General features: G+C 38.6%; 1 protein-coding gene across 1 annotated transcript in view; it reads left to right on the top strand.

The window, feature by feature from the left end:
- fgf11b (fibroblast growth factor 11b) overlaps positions 1 to 23,073 on the top strand; it is an 83,686-nt gene that overhangs the window by 41,407 nt on the left and 19,206 nt on the right. The window contains exons 2-3 of the mRNA XM_007231174.4: positions 2,725 to 2,835; positions 6,807 to 6,910. Coding sequence (XP_007231236.1) covers positions 2,725 to 2,835; positions 6,807 to 6,910 — 215 coding nt within the window. The remainder of the gene's footprint in view (positions 1 to 2,724; positions 2,836 to 6,806; positions 6,911 to 23,073) is intronic.

The following is a 23,073-nucleotide window of genomic DNA, read 5'->3' as shown; positions in this document are numbered from 1 at the left end:
ATTGCAGGATAAGTACAGCATAGTATTGTATGATAAAAATAGTAACTTACTGTAAACAAATTACAAAGTATTACAGATTTTTTACATGAATAAATACACATAAATAAATAAATACTGTAATTATTCTTTACAATAATCACATGCTCTTCAAATAATAGGGGTCTTTAGTTACCACTGAAACTCTGTAAAAGTAAAGCTTTTATATTATATACATACACTGTAAAGAGTTTCACTGTAAATGAACTGTAAAATACATCAAATTCATGTTTTAAACTCATGTTTTGTTGTAAAGAAAATGGCAACTTGTTCTTATGACCTACAACACTGCAGCCAGGCAGTCAGCCATTATATAAAATAGGACAAAATACACAAGGGAAGTTAGCTAATGTAGCCAAGTGTCCACACTGTTGGTCGGTTAGGAGTGGGAAGACATGCCTATTATGCAAATAAAGGATGTCCGGGGCCAATAAGAAAAATGTAACTTTTGTGCAGTACACTAAGAAAATGTTAGATTTTGTATGTGTCTTAACTGTTCAATTTCAGTACTAAATTTAGTGAGTGGAAATTCAAAATATTTCCTTTTTTGGTACAGTCTATGATTAGGGACAATTTAGATCGTTCTATGTGTAGAAGATTTTATGTGTTTTTGCCTGTTTTTGTCTTAAATTAAAGTAGTAAATTCCTGGGAAACCTCTCAAATATAACCATCTGTTTTTCCCTCAAATTTTACAATTAACTGTACAGCTGGCAGTTGTTTTCATAGGGGATCCCAAGATGTAATGCAGTCTACAGTTTTACAATGCAACAGTTATAGAGCTTGGTATTTGGCATTCTGCTACAGTGAGCCCTATGTCTAGACAAGCTGTGTGAGCATTTGTACATCTTTGTAATGGATGTAATTTAAATGTGTTTAATAAAAAGGGTATTCAGAAACAGTTGGACATATAATATATTTGTAAATGTATTTTTTTCGGCACAATATTGATGTCTGGATAAAATCATTTTGGCCTACTGTGTTACAAATTATAATAATCATTAATAATCATTAAAGCATACTAACCTGTACAATTTAGGACAAATGCTGTGGGATATATTAAAAAAAAACCTGGCTGTAGGACAGTTTCGGGGGTAGGATTATATCCTTGGCTTTCGTTGTAGACTTCAGGTTTTTGGAGGCTGCTTCAGGCTGTGGCGAACCACCTGTGCTCTGAATAAAGAGACTAAATTAGACCAGGCTACCAGCAAGATGTGTGATTTTATTTAGAGCATATTTTTAACCTGGCTTTCAGTGAGCTGGACTGAGGGGAAACACAGAATAGGGAACTTGTCTTTAATCTTTGCAGCAAGTAAGTGTCAAATAACTTAAAATAACTATATTATGCACTTTTTTCTTTTCAAAAAAACAACAAACAATGAAATGTGGTGGTAAACTCAGCTCTGATAGGAACCTACGCTAATTATCAAAATAAATTGAGATATATATGTAGCATAGCATATTCTACCTCTTGTTCTGTAGCTGGTATAGACCGTTTCAATGAGGGAAAAAAATAGCAAAGCTACTGCGCATGTCTGTTCCTTCGACGCTTCCGGTGGCGCTATTTTAAATATTCAGCTGTCAAAATCACGAGCGCATATTTCGCAAATCTCCCAAACACAGAGGAAACACGCTATAGTCAGAGATTTGTAATTAGTGATCAAACCTCTTCTCTTGATCATTTTGGTAAGGATTTAAGAGGGAAGATTTTTTCTTCTGATTTAAAACGCTTGCCAGAGGTGACCAACCCAGATGTGGTCACTACCTTGTTGAAACGGAGTGTGTTTACACCAGAGAAAGCGCATATAATTACTTTCTCAGTGGAAAAGTTGGGAATATTTGTTCCTATAGTAGAGAAGGCATCACTATAGTGTATGGTGAGGTTGGAGCAAGTCAAACACTGTCCAACACGTGCTCTGCATGATTTGTAGATAAGAAGGAGGGAGAAGTTGTGAGCAGACACTGTAACTGCATGGCAGGTTAGCAGTGTGAAAAACGAAAGCACATGTGTTTACTATGGAGGACCAAACTTTTGACTGGTATTGTATATTAAAATTTTGCAATCTTGTGTTCTTGCCAGACATCATATTCTGCTGCCCAAGTCACATCCCAGTTCCTTAGAACTTATTTTCCAAGAATTATATAAAAAAAAAACCTGGACCTGTTCTGGCTTGACCCTGAAAACCAAGAAAGCATTGATTGCCTGTCAAAAACGTTATTCCCAACAACATAAGGCCATTTTTTGTGTTCTTGGTATTCAATTCATTGCTACCTGAATGTGTGTGTTCACTGGATGAATGGGTTAAAGGTGGAGACCACATTTCATGTGTTTGGTATTAATGATTGTCTTGTTGTCTTGTCTTAGATTCCTCTTACATTAATACCAGGAATAAAGTCAGTGGTCTAAACCACAGCACTGTAAATAGGTTTTACAGTAGTAAAGAACACTCCTCAGGTAATCCATGTAATCTGATAGAACACGTCCTTTCCTACTAATCCAGTTCATTCTGTATAAAGAAACCAGACTGTTGGACCACAGTAAAACAGGCCCAAAACAGCAGCAAACTGTGTAAACAGCTTCTGTGTCTCCTGCACCTTGTATACACACTGTGATGGCTGTCTCAAGAGCATGCTGGTGTGTATATGTGTGTAACTAGGTGTGTGTGTGTGTGTGTGTGTGTTTTTTGCAGAGCCTCAGCTAAAAGGCATTGTCACCCGACTGTACAGCCAGCATGGCTACTACCTCCAGATGCAGCCGGATGGCACCATGGACGGCACAAGGGACGAGAGCAGCTCCTTCTGTAAGTGTGTGTGTGTTTGTGTGTGTGTGTGTGTGTGTGTGTGACCTGACTGTAATTTTACTCTATTAATACTAATGTACAGCATATGCATACAGTAGAACTGTTTGTTGAGGGTATCAGTAGCAGTGGAAAATACATAAAAGAATGGCCCTACATTTATAAATATAATTTAACGTACTTACATGTACTGTACATATAACACATATGTAACTCTACTACAATTTGAAACATAGATATACACAGTATCTGACTAAAGTGAGTACAATCCTCACATTTTTTAAACGTTTTATTACATCTTTTTATGGGACAACACTCAAGATTTGACACTTTGGCTACGTTCACATTACAAGCCACGTTGCTCAAATCTGATTTTTTTCCTCAGATTAGATTTGGCTACCTTGACTGTTCACAGTTACAAATGTAAGTGACCTGTATCTGTGTGTAACGTGAACAAAATCTGTCCCTGAAACGCCTCACATGCGCACATTGATATGTACAGGGGTTGGACAATGAAACTAAAACACCTGTCATTTTAGTGTGGGAGGTTTAATGGCTAAATTGGAGCAGCCTGGTGGCCAATCTTCATTAATTGCACATTGCACCAGTAAGAGCAGAGTGTGAAAATTCAATTAGCAGAGTTAGAGCATCTGTGAGCAAAACAGCAAGTTTTTGTGATGTATCAAGAGCCACGGTATCCAGGGTAATGTCAGCATACCACCAAGAAGGACGAACCACATCCATCAGGATTAACTGTGGACGCATGAGGAAGCTGTCTGAAAGGGATGTTCGGGTGCTAACCCGGACTGTATCCAAAAAACCCAAATCACGGCAAAATTCAATGTGCACCTCAACTCTCCTGTTTCCACCAGAACTGTCCATCGGGACAATAAATTATTGTGGTCTAAAACCAGGCGTTTCAGTTTTATTGTCCAACTCCTGTATATAAACACCAACAACAAAAAAATGTAAACATATTTAAGAGATGTAGCTTTTTAAAGGTAAATGGATGCGTTTGTTAGCAGCTCATATGTTGAGCATCTTCTGCTGGAGTGGAGAAACAGCAAACAGCTCGTCTGAAGTTCATGCTCAGGTCGAGGAGGTGAAAAAAGGCGTTTTGCTTTTGCTGTTTTTGCAGCTATAGGTGCACAGCTGCCCAAGAGATGTGTGGGTACGAGAGAGAAGCATGTAGCGCATGTGCGAAAGCAAAAAGATTAATACATTCCAATTTGACCATTCACGTACATGTCATTAGCTCCCCACAGCCGGCAGCACTCATGCAGCCCCAAGCCATGACACTTCCACCACCATGCTTGACTGTAGGCAATACATACTTGCTTGACACCATCTGAACCAAATAAGCTTTTTCTTGGTCACATCAGTACAACAACACATGGTTCCAGTAATGTATGTCATTAGTCTGCTTGTCTTCAGTAAACTGTTTGCAGAGTTTCCTTATGGACTGTATTTTTAGATACCCAGAGAGTTATTTGCCATGAGGTTCCATGTTTCCAGCTTCCATTGACTAGTATGAGAGAGTGGGGAAAGAGATAACACCAAATACAACACACCTACTCCCCATTCACACCAAAATGTGTGCACATGTCTAATTTTGTTTAAAGAATTATTGCACACTTTCTGTAAATCCTATAAACTTCATTTTACTTCTCAAATATTACTGTGTTCATCTGCTATATGATATATTTAACTGAAATTGCTGATCCGAACAACCAATAATTTATAAAGGAAAATCAAAAAAATGATCAGGGGTGCCCAAACTTTTTCATATATATATATATTACATATATATATATATATATATATATATATATATATATATATATATAATATATATATATATATATTCCATTTTTCTTCTATCACTCATAGTCCTCATCTAAACTTTGTTCAGTTTCTGTCCCTGTTCTTCTGTCTGTCTGTCTGAATTTTTGATGATAATTAATTTGAAAGCCCACAGTTGGCATATGTTTGGCCTGCATGTCTGGCCTGACGCCAGGTGTTTTACACGCTGCCACTGGCTCCTGGCGCCGGCTTTAGGCTCATTTCACTAAAGCCGACCCATGTGATCAATGACCATATAACACCCCTACACACACACACACACATGCACACACTCACAAACACACATCATGTGTCAGTCTACATACATTACAGTCATTTACATTCAATAGACAAGATTAGATGTTTGTAATGATTTATTATGAAATGGCTTTTCAGCCATGAGTTAGGAGTTTCAAATAAAGTGGCCAGTGAATGTAAACACATAAAAAAGTACTTCATTAATTTCACATACACCGATTCCACAATGAAATGTCCCTTTTTCCTCATAGGGAACAGAAACAGAACGTCTCTTCTGATCTTTCTGTCCCCTTTGTTCTTTTTCTCTTTCTGTCTCCTCCGTCACGTCTTCGTCTTATCTCCTCCATGTCATTCTCATGTCCTTCTCTCTTGTTCTGTCCTTTTTAACCCTCTTCCTTTCTTTACTACATTATGTTAATCCTTCCGTCACCCATCTGTCCTCTCTCTGTGTCTCTGTCTATCTCTGTCTTTTTCTTCTATCTTTTCTGATAATGTGGGGCTTCTAGTTAAATCGCAGTAAAGGGCAGCTTTCACACTTTGTCACTTTGATTTGTCCTTAAAAATCAGTGCTTACGTAAAAGTGCTGAATAATTTCTGGTGGATACAATTTAATTTCTGGTGGATGAACAATGTAAAGTGAATAATATTGAATAATTCATAATGAATACTAAAGAATGTATAATAGTACTGAAAAAATATATATAAAATAAAATAGAATAGAATATAAAAATATATATAATACTGAAAACAAAAAATAAATTGTGGACACTGTATAATCAACAGTTAGTAATGAATATTTCATAGTGGATACTGAGCAATTGCATTTATTTAACAGTTTATAGTGGGTAGTGAATACTTATTATTCTGTAGTGAATTCTAAAAAAAAATAATAGACAATGAATAATTCATAATAGATACTTATCTAAATAATAATATACACTGAATAATTCACAGTAGATACTGAACTAGATCATAATATACACTGAATAATTCACAGTAGATACTGAACTAGATCATAATATACACTGAATAATTCATAGTAGATACTGAACTAGATCATAATATACACTGAATAATTCATAGTAGATATTAAAATAAATCATAAGAGACACTGAATAATTCATAGTAGATATTAAAATAAATCATAAGAGACACTGAATAATTCATAGTAGATACTGAAATCAATCATAAGAGACACTGAATAATTCATAGTAGATAATGAAATAAATCATAAGAGACACTGAATAATTCATAGTAGATACTGAAATAAATCATAAGAGACACTGAATAATTCATAGTAGATAATGAAATAAATCATAAGAGACACTGAATAATTCATAGTAGATACTGAAATAAATCATAAGAGACACTGAATAATTCATAGTAGATACTGAACTAAATTGTAATAGAATATTTCATAGTGGTTACGGAAAAAATCCTAACCAATTCTGAATTCTGTTCTGAATCTCTAGTGGGTACTGAATATTTTATACTGGATACTAAAAAAACATGATAGGAGGTACTGAACAATTCATAGTGAATGCTAAACAATGTATATTTTTAAAGAACAAAATAAAGCAGTTACTGATGGCAGATAATCAGGCATAATCATTCATTGTAACTGCTATGAACTCATAATTTTCTCTCAATAAATTGAGTATTAAGAAAGGGTCCAAGGGGTTAATTTTTTTCTGAATTTAAAATCAAAATAGTTGAGGTGTGTGTTATATGCATGCATGTGTGTGTGTATTAAGTTATATTTTTTTATAGTTTGTCAATTTTAAACAGCATAAAGATTTTTTTTTTACTTGCTAAGGTTGAAATTATATTTATACAACCGTGTATGTGTGTGTATGTGTTTCCTCTCTCTGCAGCACAGTTCAACTTGATTCCTGTGGGCCTGCGGATAGTGGCGATCCAGGGGGCCAAGACAGGGCTTTATCTGGGCATGAACAGCGAGGGGTACCTCTATACCTCGGTGAGTGACTGACTCATGCTTTAAAGCTGCTGATGCTTCCAGTAATATCCTCCATGTGTCTCCTCAGCGCTGACTAACTGATGACTGAAGATGTGCGGCTCTTTCCGCTCTCAGTTTTGATATAGTTACTCATCTTGTATTAAAGAAAGAACATAAACAGGCTGTGTGGAGTGAGCGGGACTGCGTAGTTCTGAGGGTTCGCTGGCCGCTGGCCGTGGTGCTGAAACTGTTCATGCTTCAGTGTGAAGGTCAGGTGATGCTGCCGGTGTTTGAGAGTTATAATGACCTTCAGTGGGGTAGGAGTGAGTGATGTAATGATGATATTATGATATTGTTATAATGATAAATTATGCTATGGTATACATTTCAGAGCAGAGTATGCATCTCTCAGTAACCTGTGCAGTGTGCTCTGCTAATTAAAATAGTAGTAGTTGTTAGTGTTAGTGGTTGTAATGTTATGGCTGCCATAAATTAATATGAATAGGAAACTCAATCATTCTAATAACCATTCTAATAACTTTATATAATCAATAGATACAGCTATAAAATAGCAATAAAGTAATCAATCGTGTCAGCTATCATATCATTAATCCTGCAACCATCTCATCACTAGTCTGCACTCACACAGCGCCCCCCACAGCTCAGGATTGTGTGTGTGTGTGTGTGTGTGTGTATGTGTGTGTGTGTGGAAGGTTACAGCTCCCAGCAGCTCTGGGATTGTGCACAAATAAGAAACAATAACAACGGATTAACCAGAGCTGTGTGACCAATTACACACACTGCCTTTGATCTGGAAGAGACCGGCTTTAACAGAGAGAAGGTGATTCAGCCCTGAGAGAGAGAGAAAGAGAGAGAGAGAGAGAGAGAGAGAGAGAGAAAGAGAGAGACAGAGAGAGAGACAGAGAGAGAAGAGGGAGAGAGAAATAGAGGGATAGAAAGAGAAGAAGACAGGAAATAGGTGAGAGATGCAGGGAGAAAATATGATAAGGAAATAGGAGAGGGGTAGAGGAAATAAGAAAGAGAGGAGGAAGACAGAAAAAGGGGGATATGGGAAGATATAGAGGAAATTAAAGGAGGGGAAGAAGGAGAGAGGGAGACAGAAAGAGAAAAAGAGAGGGGGAGAAAAGAGGGAGAGAGAGTAAGAGAGAAAGAGGGATAGAAAGAAAAGGAGAGGAAATAGGAAAGAGATGCAGGGAGAAATAAATGATAAGGAAATAAGCGAGGGGGTAGAGGAAATAAGAAAGAGAGACAGATGGGCAGATATAGAGGAAATTTAAAAAAAAAGAAAGCACAATGACAGTAAAGAGAGAGGGAGAGAGGGGATGCATAGGTGAAATAAAAAAGGGGAATTAAAAACAAAGAGAGAGAAATGCAGGGAAGAAATTGATAAGGAAATAAAAGAGGGTAATATAGGAAATAAGGGGGAGATAAGTAAACATGACAGAGGGAGGAGAAAGGGATATATAGAGTAAATTAATAGAGAGAAAGAAATGATAGATAAAAGAAATGAGACAGGACATAAAAGAGAGAGAGAAGGAGAGAGAATGAAAATAAGAGGGAGATGGATAAAGAAAGAAGAAAGGCAAAGAGAGGGGACAAAGAGAGCACATATGCAGGAAAGGAAAAATGATAAGGAAATGAAGGGGGAGATGGGTAGATAAAGAGGAAATTAAAAAGGAGAGAGGGCAATAAGAGAAAAGAGAGAAGGAGAAAGGGAGTGCATAGGTGAAATAAAAGAAAGAGAAAACGGAAACAGAGTGAGAGAAATGCAAAGAAGGAAATGGTGAGGAAATAAGAGAGGGGAATAGAGGAAATAAGGCGGGAGACAAGGAAATAAGAGAGAGATAGAGAGAGAGAGAGGAAGAATGGGAGATATAGTGTAAATTATAGAGATAGAGAAAGAAGAATGAGAGAGAGAGAGGAACAAGAGAACACATATGCAGGAAAGGATGAAATGAAATAAAAATTATAAGGAAATTAGAGAGAGAGAAATGGGGATAGAGGAGGAAGAAAGATATAGTAAATAATATACGTGGAGGTGGGCAGATATAGAAAAAAAAATTAAAAAGAGAGAAAGGATAAAAAGGACAAGCAAGGGGGAACATAAATGAAATACAAAAGAGAGAGAGAGGAACAATATAGAGATGAAAGGAGGGGGCATAGACCAAATAAAAGAGAGAGAGAATGGAAATAAGAGAGTGATGGAGAAAGAAAAGTAAAATAGAGGATGGGCACAGGAAAGTGGGTTGAGAGAGATGGGGAGAAAGTAAAAAAGGGTATAGAGAGAGAGAGAGATAGAAAGGGAGGGAGAATATCCCAGAGCGAGAGATTAGTTTGTGGATTTGGAGCGAGCTTTTGTCTCTGGCTGATCTGTGAGCTGAGAAATGGGGGGATTTTCTCTTTAGAAGAGGAGAGTGATATTCAGATCAAAGGGGGCTTCTGGAGCTGCACGATATAGACAAGATACCGATATCTAGTGCTGGGCGATTATGACCTAAAAAATAATCTTCGATTTTTTTTCACAAAAAAGAACATTTTCGATTATAATTGGTTCCCCCCCTCGACATCCTAATAAAGCCCTTTGGTCTTGCCCATGTTGTAGAGGTTAGTTCGACTGATTAATTGAGTCTGCAGGCCACATAGCGGTAATCAATTCATTACCTGCATTAAAGAAATGACTCTTTTTCTTTATGTGATCAGAGCATTATATGTACATATTGATATCAGTTTATTCAGAGTTAAATCTCCTAATACAGCTTTAAGCTAGAACTGGAACATATCATCGATGTCCAATGAAAAACACTTATCTCCAAAACAGCAACTTTACAGGAGAGAGAAAAAACCTTGTAAACTTTCAATGGAGGTCAATGTAAAAAGAGTTTATTTCAGGTCATTTTGAAGAGTTTCTATTGGTCCGTTCACCAAGTAATTTTGGCACAGTATAAGGGACAGTTTGTCTGTTTAAATTATGTAGTAAACTAAAAATTGACAAAAATGGAGATACTTGTTTTTCATTGGACAGCGACGATATGCTCTGATGCATGATGGTCTCTCTCTCTTTCTGCTGGAAAGTGACAGGTGGATGTTTTAAATTGCAAACCTTACACAACACAGTCAGTGAGTATTTCAGTGTGTGAACTTTGATATATTAAATTGTGCATAAACTGTAATTCATATATGGTGTAAAGAGTAAATACATAGTTGTAATATTTATATACAGTACAGGCCAAAAGTTTGGGCACACCTTGACCTCTGATTACTCCTTTGCACACTCTTGGCATTCTCTCAATGAGCTTCAAGAGGTGGTCACCTAAAATGATTTTCCAACAGTCTTAAAGGAGTTCCCAGAGGTGTTTAGCACTTGTTGGCCCCTTCACTCCTTCACTCTGTGGTCCAGCTCACCCCAAACTATCTGGATTGGGTTCAGGTCCGGTGACTGTGGAGGCCAGGTCATCTGCTGCAGCACTCCATCACTCTCTTTCTTGGTCAAATATCCCTTACACAGCCTGGAGATGTTTGGAGTCATTGTTCTGTTGAAAAATAAATGATCGTCCAACTAAACGCTAACCAGATGGGATGGCATGTTGCTGCAGGATGCTGTGGTAGCCGTGCTGGTTCAGAGTGCCTTCAATTTTCAATAAATCCCCAACAGTGTCACCAGCAAAACACCCCCACACCATCACAGCTCCTCCTCCACCATGCTTCACAGTGGGAACCAGGCGTGTGGAATCCATCTGTTCAGCTTTTCTGGTTCTCACAAAGACACGGAAGTTGGAACCAAAGATCTCAAATTTGAGATATCAAACTCATCAGACCGAAGCACAGATTTCCACTGGTCTAATGTCCAATCCTTGTGTTTCTTGGCCAAACAAATCTCTTCTGCTTGTTGCCTCCCTTAGCAGTGGTTTCCTATTAGCAGCTATTTCACCATGAAGGCCTGATTTGCGCATCAGTCTCCTCCTAACAGTTGTTCTAGAGATGGGTCTGCTGCTAAAACTATGTGTGGCATTCAACTGGTTTTTGGTCTGAGCTGCTGTTAACTTGCGATTTCTGAGGCTGGTGACTCGGATGAACTTGTCCTGAGAGGCAGAGGTGACTCCTTGTCTTCCTTTTCTGGGTTGGTCCTAATGTGCACCAGTTTCGTTGTAGCACTTGATGGTTTTTGCGACTCAACTTGGAGACAGATTTAAAGTTTTTGCAATTTTCCAGACTGACTGACCTTCATTACTTAAAGTAATAATGACCACTCGTTTTTCTTTAGTTAGCTGATTGGTTCTTGTTATAATATGAATTTTAACAGTTGTTCAATTGGGCTGTCAGCTGTGTATTAACCTGAGTTCTGCACAACACAACTGATGGTCCCAACCCCATTGATAAAGCAAGAAATTCCACTAATTAATCCTGATAAGGCACACCTGAAACTAGCTATTGCACCAGCTATTTCAAAGAAATTAGAATATAAAACATGTTTTCAGTTATTTCCTCTTTTTTTTGTTAAGAATAAAACTCCACGTGTTCATTTATAGTTTTAAAGCCTTCAGTGCGAATCTACAATGTAAACAGTCATGAAAATAAAGAAAACACATTGAAAAAGAGAAGGTGTGTCCATACTTTTGCCCTGTACTGTATATATGGGACCCATTCATACAATGTTCACAATCCACGTATGTGATGCACCAGTAATAAGCTTTGGCTGCATGTCCTGCATGTCCTCTGTAAATAGGAGTTCTCTAAATGTACAGGGCTGTATTTTTGGCGGTGGTCAGACAGTGTGAGGTCAGACTGGAGGCATTTCTGAGTAATACAGCTTATGTATGTGCACAGAGTTACACAACACAGTTTACGTCCTACTCTAATCCCTTCCCCTTTGCCTTACGTAAGCAGACGCAAATGTTTATATTATGTGACGGAATGGTTTTCTCCGACAGCTGGACACAGCACGAACATCTGTTACAACCCTAGCTCTGTGTGCATGCATATGTTAATGTGTGTATGTGTGTGTGTGTGTGTGTGTGCTTGAATTTGGCTGTTGGTGGGAGCCCAACACATGAAAAGGCACAGGTAGTACAAAAAAAAATGCATACGTTTGTGTACATATATATGATTCACTTTCAGTTCAAAAATCAGTTTCTCTGTTTTTGCTATTTATAGGTGTATGTTTGAGTACAATGAACATTGTTGTTTATTCTATAAACTACGATCAACATTTCTCCCAAATTCCCAAATATATATTGTCATGTAGAGCATTTATTTGCAGAAAATGAGAAATGGCTTAAACAACAAAAAATATGCAGAGCTTTTAGAAATAATGCAAAGAAAACAAGTTCATATTCATAAAGTTTTAAGAGTTCAGAAATAAATATTTGGTGAAATAACCCTGATTTTTAATCACTGTTTTCATGCATGTTGGCATGTTCTCCTCCACCAGTTTTACACACTGCTTTTGAATACTTTATTTCACTCCTGGTGCAAACATTTTAAGCTTGGTTTGATGGCTTGTGATCATCCAACTTCCTCTTGATTATATTCCAGAGGTGATTTATTGGGTAAAATCTCATTTTTAAGTGGTCTCTTATTTTTTCAGAGCTGTATATGTCTGGAAAGTTTAATGTGTTATTTTTTTAGTTGCTTTAATTAGCAATATAAGCAAAGCATCTCTATGACTGGGTTCAATAGCAGTCTCTCTCTCACACACACAGACACACATAAACACACACACACACACACACACAGAGCTTTCTCTTATCTGTAGCTGGTGGATTCCTGTTTTTTAAAAACATCAAGGCAGAAACGTAACAAAGTTATTGTGTGTTAGTGTGTGCTGTGCTGGAATGAGTGGACCTGACACAGCAGTGCTGCTGGTGTTTTTAAACACGTTAGTGTCATTGCTGAACTGAGAGTAGTCCACCAACTCCATTCTGTGATCAATGTCCTCTGTATTATTTTTTCTTTTGACATAATGTGAGTTATGGTAGTCGTTCTTTACAGTGTGTCACAATTTCATAATAAATGGACTGGAGAAATGCTACAAAATGTGTTGAAATATACAGTATATACAGTATAAGGTTTCTTTTTTGACACACTTTATCTGGGCAGTACGTAAAACCACTGAAACTGTATTGAACAAACACAAGTGATTTCACATTTTTGTGTTCAAGTTAAGCTATCTTCATGGATACCTAGTATATTAATCATAGTTATCATAATATTAACCCCACGTTAGTTTAGTTAAATTGGTTATGGAATTGAACACATCCACTGGGGAGATATCTGGAGCCAAAAAAAAAAAACTCTTAGCGCTGATAAAACTGGAAGTTAACATTCTGTGTGGCAAACACACATCAATCTTACCAAGCACAGCTGTTAGCATTGCGGGTAGCCCCTGCTCCACCTTTGCCAGGCGCAGCTGCTGTGGTGTCTGTTGGCACTGCAGCCACAATCATGGCGAGGCTGGCTTTTAGCATTGCGGATAATCTACACCAGGGGTCGGCAATTAAGTTTGGCTGCGGCCCAGATATGTTTTGAAAAATGAAGTGTAATGGGACGAGTGCTACAGACTAGTAGCTCTCCAGCCCAGAGGGTTGTTGAACCCAATTGCAGAACCGTTGATCTCAAAGCAGGTAAACCCAAGAAGAAAGGAAAATAAATAAATAAACACACCGTCCTCGCGCGTAATCAAACCCATGTCGTCAGGGTTGTAGTCTAATACACTACCCCTGCCTTGGCTAGTGAATTGGGACACGGCTGGGGTAAAAAAACGCCCTTACAAGGAGATAGGTGGAAAAACGAGAATGGGCGTGAGCTAAAGACAAGACGAGCGCGACGGAGAGAGACAGGGGAGGTATGCAAACAAAAGCTCACCAGAGAAGCATTTTATTTTTATTTTTTTTCATATCGTTTATTATAGTTCAAACAACCTCACAGGCCAGATGTTTCACATCTGGCCTGCAGGCCACCTTATGCTGACCCCTGATCTACACCAAACATTCTGAGCTAAGCTGTTAGCATTGTTGCTAACCAAGAACTGCTCCAAGAACAGCGACTGGGTTTCAGGGTGACTCTGGAGGACATGTCTGGAGTGAAGTGGAGTAGAAAGGACTGCAAATCAACAACTGGGAGCTGTCTAGTCAAAGTGTCTAGTGAACAGAGCTCTCTTAATTGATGCCTGTGCTTAGGAAATGTTCTTAGTTGTCTTGATGGGGGACTGTGAGCCACACTGACTGTATTCTACAATGCATTACAAGATGTGTGTGTGTGTGTGTGTGTGTGTGTGTGTGTGTGTGTGTGCGCACACGCTTTCTAATCATGGCCCTTGTTCCTCTGGAGAAGACGTGAATGACATGCAGACAAATGTTAACACTGGCGACGGCAGGCTCCTCGCTGTCAGGATGATGGAGGTTCAGAGAGGCGTGACAGGCGGAGGCCTGCAGGGGAACGCCGCGCTTTCTTCTCCTCTTTTTCTCTCTCGATTTCCATCCATCTTCCGGGGTTACAGTTTCCAGTGTTACTGCGGTATAACGACCCCTGGCTTTACAGTCGGTTCCTTGAGTGCATGCAGAGGGAACCTCCTTGTCATTGTGGTGTGTGAATGCGTATGTGTATATACAGTATCCTGTGTGTGTATGTGTATGTGTGTGTGGAGGGCTGCTACCTGTCGTAGGGGCTCATGAAAATGGTTTACTGATAAAAATAGAGCTTCGTCCCTTTCCTGACCCACTTTATCAGCAGCGTGCTCCGGAAAAACCCTTCTGGGTGAGAATGTTGGAAGTGGGGGGGTGGGGTGGAGAGAGAGAGAGAGAGGAAGGGAGAGAGATAAAGAGAGAGAGAGAGAGAGCTTCAGAATGTAAATCATCTTCCAAAGTAGAACTTTGAGAGATTCTTTGTGTGTGTGTGTGTGTGTGTGTGTGTGTGTGTGTGTGTGTATGTGTGTGTGTGACAAATGGCTTCTGTGCTTTATTCTCTCCGTGTGAGGAGTGTATTGAGATGCGACGCTGGCAGCGAGATGCGATCATCTCCATCACAGCCGAGAAAGGGAGGAAGGCAGAAAGCAAGATGATGGAAGAGAGAGCATTTACAGGCAGGAATCAACACACACACACCAAACACACACCAAACACACCCCACGGGCCACCCGCACGTACTCATTCTCGAAACATACAGAACTGTACGCTGGTCATTTCATCCTTTCCTGAGGTGGTAATGAAGGCCAGCCTGGTGGAGTCTATAGTCCATAAAGCTCCTGCACCATTTTACTACCTCTTTCCGTGTTTTATGGACCACAGCAGTGGTTGGGAGAGTGGCACCAGGCTAGGGGGCTGGCGAGGGTGTTACATACACTAATATATACACTTCCCTTGCAGTTACTGTCATAAGAAAACTTCACAGCCCCATTCTTTGTGTCTCAATTTGAGGGACCATAGCTATAACATTAACACTGCTTCCTTGTTTCTTGTATATAGGACTTTTTATAGTTCTATAGTTACATGGTAATGCAAGGCAAGTTTATTTGTATAGCACCTTTCATACACAAAGGCAATTGAAAGTGCTTTATAGCTTTAAGATTCAATGCAGAACAAAATTACAGACTGCAGTCCTTCTGTTTCTCTACATATTTTACATATTTTCTTCTTTCACCCTATTATTCAATGGTTAGGATCCCACAGGACCACCACAGAGCAGCTATTAGTATTATTTGGGTGGCAGGTCATTCTCAGCACTGACACAGCAGTGCTGCTGGTGTTTTTAAACACCTCAATGCCACTGCTGGACTCAGAATGGTCCACCAACCAGTATATATTCCAGTCATACTGCATCATGCTGATGTTAGTGAGTATGTGCAGAGAATGTACCTAAACTTTCTGATTAGAAATATAATCAGATACAGGCGTTTATAAGCTATTAAACTTCTATTTAACTCAATATTTCCAGAATGGAATTCTCAACTGGACTACTCTATTCAAACTAAAGTATATACCAGAGACTGTAAAAAAGATGGACGCCGTGTCGCCGTTCCCATTCATTCCATGAAAATGAAGCCAAAATCTTCCGCCATGTTGGCGATCCTGAATCCCAAGTCTGCGCAGTAGAGACCAGAGGAGGGAGAAAGACTGTGGAGAGCAGCCTAATCATTTAAATAACCCCGCCCCTGAGGGTTGCCTCTACAGAGCGCACACAGTCTATGGTCCCGCCCATACAGTCGTTGGTCCCACCCCGGCTAGGTGTAACCCAGCCCTTTTACAATAACCACACCTTTTTGAATAGAGCTGAATAACATTTTAAAAAAAGAATTCTGTGGGAATAAAAACATTTTACAATATAAGCAGAGGTTACACTAGCTGTTGCATTTAAATAATGGAGGTAGAATTACAGTATATTGGAAAAAATGTGATTGAAAGTTGTCTGTTTTGCCATTGAAACCTATGGGGATGGGTGGGGTTACACAGCTTTCTGCAACCGAACAGCAGGGGGAGCTTTACTTTTTAAAAAGACAATGCTCTGTCCAGCTATACACAGTCTATGGTGTATACATAAAGGTACCATATTCTATTACAATTGAGCTTCTGGTCAGTTTAATAACAGATTTTAATCAGGCTGTCACAATAAGATTTTTTTGTGGATGATATATCGTCCCTAAAATTATTGCAATAAACAATATTATTGTCTTTATTGCGACTGACATGATAATATTTAAGCAATAGAACACGAGAGGGAGTGTGTTATCACAGATCATCACAGACGTGATGTTATTCGTGATAACACACGACCTCGAGTGTACTATTGCTTTTATACAGCAGTTTCTTTTTTTACAAAATGAATAAAGAAAATAAATCAAAGAACTTTAAGAAATTAAGAATGAATGCGCTTTAATATGGACTGTGCCTTCCGCCAAAAAGTAGTTCCACAACTGTAACAGAACTGAAACTTAACTACAAAAGGTGCATGGTTCATACAGAATAACACCACGAAAGTTAGCTTGAACGCAAAATTGGGAATAAGCGAAGATGGTAACGTTAGGAGCGTGAAATAACGCTAATACTCTCCTCTCCTGCTCCGTGGAGTCGTCTTCAGGTGAACGCTGCACATTTTTGAGCATTTCTGTTTGTTTTGCTGGGTGGTGTTGGTTTTAGCTAGCCGGCTGGACTGTGGTTAGGTTAGCGTAGCTTGCTTTAGCCCAGCATTAACTTAGCCTAGCCTGGCTGGTTAGCGTTCTGGCTGTCAGAGGGCATTAGCCAAGCGATTTTCTTTCCCTTTTTTCTCAAAAGACAGCCAGTGCTGCGGGCGAGCGTGCCGTAGTTTAGCGCTAGCCTGTGCTAAGCTAACGCTGCCGCTGATGCCGTTGATGATTCTAAGCTGTCCTGTGTATATACGCCGTTACTCTGCAACGCGTCGGCGGAGTGATACAGGTTTAGTGTGAGAAGGCCGTGATGTTATCACAAATATCTTCACGGCTAAAACACATCAATCAATCAGATTGTGAGGTCGGAACTAACTGTTGTATGAAATAGCATAATGACCCAATTATACCCTTTTTAAAACAACTAAATATTATTTAAACATAGTTTGAGATACAGCCACTTTAGTTTTTCTGATTTTGCTATTTATAGATATATGTTTGAGTAAATTTGAGAATTTTCTTTCATCTACTGCAGTAGGGGTGAAACAATTACTTGAGTAATTCGATTTACTCGATTAAAAAAATTGATCGAGTAATTTTCTGTGCCTCGAGTAATCGTTTATTTAATTAAAAAACTCAGCGTGCGGTAATTCATGCTTTTAATGTGACAACGCGCTCAGCGTTACGTCACCCAGGCACAGGAAGAAGGAGCAGGCGGTGGAAGTTTTAGTTGAGAAGAGGGTATTTTGAAGCGGCGTGGGAAAAGAGCAAAAAAAGGACAATTATAATGGAGTATTTTAGGCTGGACAGCGTGTATTCACTCTTGCCTCCCAAAACAGCACGCTTTAATGCTGCACCGTCTCAGCCGAGGACACGTTAGCGGTGGAGCCGAGAGAAGGTTAATATAACTCATAACAAATCAGTGAGATTAACATTAATGTATCTTAATAACATAAAGACAGCATTGTGAAGCGCTGATCATTTGAAAAACTGTCTAATGTCTGTTTAGTTTACAAAAACAGACAATTCTGGACTTAATACAGGCTTTATGTAAAGAAACACAGCCCTGAGGAGTTTATAAACAAATACATGAAACCGGCTTGGTGAGAAGAACTGGCAACATCTCTGCTGTTCAGAAGCTAAGATGCACAAATTATGCAAATGTTTATGCCCTTTTAATTGATTAATTCCCTATAGTTTTAATACTTACAAGAAATTCTTGTTGAAAATAATTTACCTTAATTTATTAAAGTACTAATTATTAAATTATTATTATTCCTTTATTTATTTCTATTTGAGTTTGCAGTTTGGAAGTGTATGGTGTAAATTTAAAAATATAACTTATCTAAAAAAGGAAATCAATTGGTCATTCATTATTAAGTGAAATGTCTTGTTTTCTCTTGTGTATTCTGAATTACTCTTTAAGCAATCCAAAATATGTTTTTTTTTTCGATTACTCGATTAATCGAAACGAGTACTCGATTACTAAAATAATCGATAGCTGCAGCCCTATACTGCAGCCCACACTGTGTAAATGGGCTGGAGTTATTGAAGCATAGGTCATTGGAAAATACTAAAATACAAATAACCACAATAGACAATGTCACAATTATTAAATATTATTAAGATAGTTTCCATTTATTGTCTGATAAGTCAATAATGAATAGAACTAACGAATAGAACAAGTACTCACATCTTCTGTGAGAAGCTATAGATAACATATTCTCTCATGGATTAGAAGTCCTGTCTTCTCAGATAGGGAGAATAACATTGAGGTGGATGGCGATGTCCAGTTTCGGGCGAGTTCCCGCCCCTCTGACACAGCAGATGTCACTCTAACCTGAATCTTATTGACAGTAGTTCTTCACTTGCCACTCAAGGCACAGCCAGATGAGCTGTGATGCTGGGGATGCTCCTTATACCCCTGCTGCTTCTGCCAGCATCGCTTACACATCATGCAGTGACCTCCGCTGTACCAACTGTGGGCTTCATCTTTTGCTAAACAAAATCCTAAAAGCAAATAGCAGCGTGCGTTATTGACTTACGCGGCGTGGTGTGCTAACAAACATCTGCAGAACACACAAAAAACATTAACAAAAGCATTAACTACTGATCTAAAATGTGTTTAGACTATGGGCTCTATTGTACAACCTGCACAAGGTATGTCGTGATGCTTTTTGCTACCTTACACCTCGTCAACAATCGTTGCTGTCTATAGATCCCTAAAATAGGGCCTTATATGTCCAATTGTTTGAGGACACCCAATCCAATTAATGCACTGTGATATTTTAAGTTCCATCTGTTGCTGCTGATACAGATGTGCAAATGCATACACATAGTTTTTTTAATCCTCGTAAAGATACAGTGAGGGAAATAAGTATTTGAACACCCTGCAACTTTTATCCTACTTAAAATCATGGTGGGGTCTACAATTTTATTTTTTGCCCACAGTGAGAGACATAATAAAAAAAAAAATCCAGAATGACAATGTATGATTTTCTAATAATTTATTTGTGTGACCTGGTCAGTGACCTGAAGAGAGCTGGCACCACGTTTCCAGGGTTACTGTGGGTAAAATACACTAAGACGTCCAAGTTTAAAGTCATGCATGGCACGGAAGGTTCCCATGCATAAATCAGCACACGTCCAGCCCGTCTTTAGTTTGCTTATGACCAGTTTGATGATCCACAGGAGTCATGGGAGAAAGTTCTGTGGTCAGATGAGACCAAAATAGAACATTTGGGGGTGTTTTTTCTGCACAAGGTACAGGACGACTGCACTGTATTAAGGAGAGGATGACCGAGGCCATGTATTGCAAGATTTTGGGGAATAGCATCCTTACTTCAGTTAGAGCACTGTAGATGGGTCGTGGCTGGGTCTTCCAACATGACAATGACCCAAAGCACACAGCCAGGATTACCAAGGCGTGGCTCCATAAGAAGCATATCAAGGTTCTGTAGTGGCCTAGCCTGTCTCCAGAACTGAAACATATAGAAAACCTTTGAAGGGAGCGCAAGCTCTGTGTTTCTCAGCGACAGCCCAGAAACCTGGCTGATCTGGAGAAGATCTGTGTGGAGGAATGGACCAAAATCCCTGCTGCAGTGTGCAGTGCAAACCTGGTGAAAAACTACAGGAAACGTTTGACCTCTGTAATTGCAAACAAAGACTATTATACCAAATATTAACACTGATTTTCACAGGTGTTCAAATACTTATTTGCAGCAGTAACACACAAATAAATTATTATAAAATCATACATTGTGATTTCCAGATTTTTTGTTAGATTATGTCTCTCACAAAAGAATTTAAAATTTAGATTTTAAAGTGGGAAAACAGAATGTTCAAACACTTATTGTATATTGCCAATAGAATAGAACTATATATTTTTAATGAACTTGAGCGTATTAAGCCCCTAAAATAGCAGTGTGTAGCAGTGAAACTGTGTACTCTGAAGCAATGGTGCCCCATCCACTACTTAGGCTTGGATCATCAGTGATCATCCAACATTCTGACCACACAAACACTCTTGTCTGTCACTGAATGCAATCAAACCCTCACAGCAATGCTCCGAAATCTGGTAGAAAGTCTTCTCTGGATGGCTCATTAAAGTAAAAGCACGAGTTAGGTCAGGGATTGATGTTGAATAATCAGTTTTGCCAGTTTAACTCATCCCAAAATTATAGATAAAGCCCATCCCAATACTGGGGGGTTTACACCCCTCTAGCTCACCCTTGGTGTTCCAGAGCATCCCGTTCCAGCAGAAGTGCCTTTCTATAGAGATTATAGAAGCACACGCAGTGCTCACGAATACAGACACACAAGCTTATGCTGTCATAAGTAGACAGATTAACGGATGCACTTACACAGGCACCAATATACACACACACACCAAGCTGGCGGTCATAAACACAGGCCCTATTAAGAAGCTTTACATTGAGTTATGATCGTGGGGGAAAGTGGCTGCAGATAATTTTCTGCTGCAGCAGGAGCCACGTTCATTTGTTTACCTACATTCATTCAGTCGTGTCCCGCTCATGTCGTTATTTTTATCGTAAGTGTTTGCTGACGTTAGCTTAACGGTGTGGCCAAAGCATATTTAGGGGGTTCCAAAGTCCATAAAGACCTAAAACAAATGACCTCACATTATGGAAAATGACCCAGAGAAGGTTAAATACATTTAAAAAAAATTACCAAATGAAAATAATGTTTATATTTTATTAATGGGTGATTCAACCGAAATATATGTGTACACAGAGTAGAAAGACACATTAATTATGTTAGTATAGCTTGGGTGGGCTTTTTGCTAAAAAAACATTGAATAACATAATTAATCACTGATTACCGTATTTTTCGCAATATAATGTGCACTTAAAATCTTTTCATTTTCCCCAAAAATGTTATGTACTGTATGAATTGTATTAGTCAGGTTGCAAGAAGCAGTACATCCACTTTATAAAATTATACAGGAGCGTTATACAGGAGTTTCAGTGAAGTTTCTTTAGCACTGAGGCTGGAGCATTATTAGCATTAGCCACTAACTGTGCTAAGCGCTAGCTCTTTCACCATTCAGAGGTGAGTATTATCAGACTGTAGCCTGCTGCTAACCCCAGCTAGCACTGCTGGAGTAGCATTAGCATTAGCCCCTAAAAAGTTAGGCTAAGTGCTAGCACTTTCGCCATTCAGGGTTCCTCAGTGTAGCACTGTCGGGAGGCATTAGGCGCTAACCACGGCCAGCACTAGCGGTTAACCCCTAATCCTAATGCTGCTGCACCCAATCTTCCAGCACATCCAGCGCTCGTTTGAAAAGAATATATATATATATATGTGTATATATATATATATATATATATATATATATATATATATATATATATATATATATATATATATATATATATACACATATATATATATTTTTTTTAGGAATTACAGTTTTGTTTACTCAGCTTAGCTATACTTAAGTTACCCCCCACCACCACCCAGTGGTGAGACCTGCTGACTTAGAAGGAAAACATGATGACACCCTTTCTAAGTTTTCCATTTAATCCCATACAAAGCAAGTTTTCCATGCATTAACTTGCATGAAAGCGAACATACAGCTTTGGAAAAAATAAAGAGAGCACTTCAGTTTCTGAATCAGTTTCTCTGATTTTGCTATTTATAGGTTTATGTTTGAGTGAAATGAACATTGTTGTTTTATATATAAACTACAGACAACATTCCTCCCAAATTCCAAATAAAAAGTATTGTAATTTAGAGCATGTATTTGCAGAAAATGAGAAATGGCTGAAATAACAAAAAGATGCAGAGCTTTCAGACCTCAAATAATGCAAAGAAAACAAGTTCATATTCTTAATGTTTTAATAGCTCATAAATCAATATTTGGTGGAATAATCCTGGTTTTTAATCACAGTTTTCATGCATCTTGGCATCATGTTCTCCTCCACCAGTTTTACACACTGCTTTTGGATAACTTTATGCCTTTACTCCTGGTGCAAACATTCAAGCAGTTCAGCTTGTTTTGATGGCTTGTGATCATCCATCTTCCTCTTGATTATATTCCAGAGGTTTTTAATTTTGTAAAATCAAAGAAACTCATAATTTTTAGGTGGTCTCTTATTTTTATTCCAGAGCTGTATATTTGCTATATATGTATTTGAAATTTTAGTGAGTGTAGCATCAGTAGTCAGTAGCAGATGGGAAAAGAGGCTGTTTTAATGGACTGAATCATCTGTCCTCGCTCATTGTCATTTAAACACAAGTGCTCTCTCTACAGTAAGATCACTGACACTGTAGGGGGTTCACAGCTCTTCTCTGGCTGGTGCTGCAGCTGCCTGGCATTACAGTGCCTCGCACTGCTCTGACCCCTGCTGGCCATATCCGGCACTGTAGTCTTTAAGTTTTGTTAATCTCTGTAGTTCTACTTCATGCTGATTTGGTTCCTCATAGTGTTTTTCCCTTATCTTTTTAGATTATTATTCCCTGTTAAGTTTAGCTCATGCTCTTTTGTGTCTTCCTCTTATTGGTTTAAACTCATGTTTTTTTTTTT

This window comes from Astyanax mexicanus, chromosome 20 (assembly GCF_023375975.1).
Source record: "Astyanax mexicanus isolate ESR-SI-001 chromosome 20, AstMex3_surface, whole genome shotgun sequence".
NCBI classification, from domain to species: domain Eukaryota; kingdom Metazoa; phylum Chordata; class Actinopteri; order Characiformes; family Acestrorhamphidae; genus Astyanax; species Astyanax mexicanus.
Note: the sequence above shows the minus strand (reverse complement) of the source record. Positions and strands in the feature narration are given on the sequence as shown.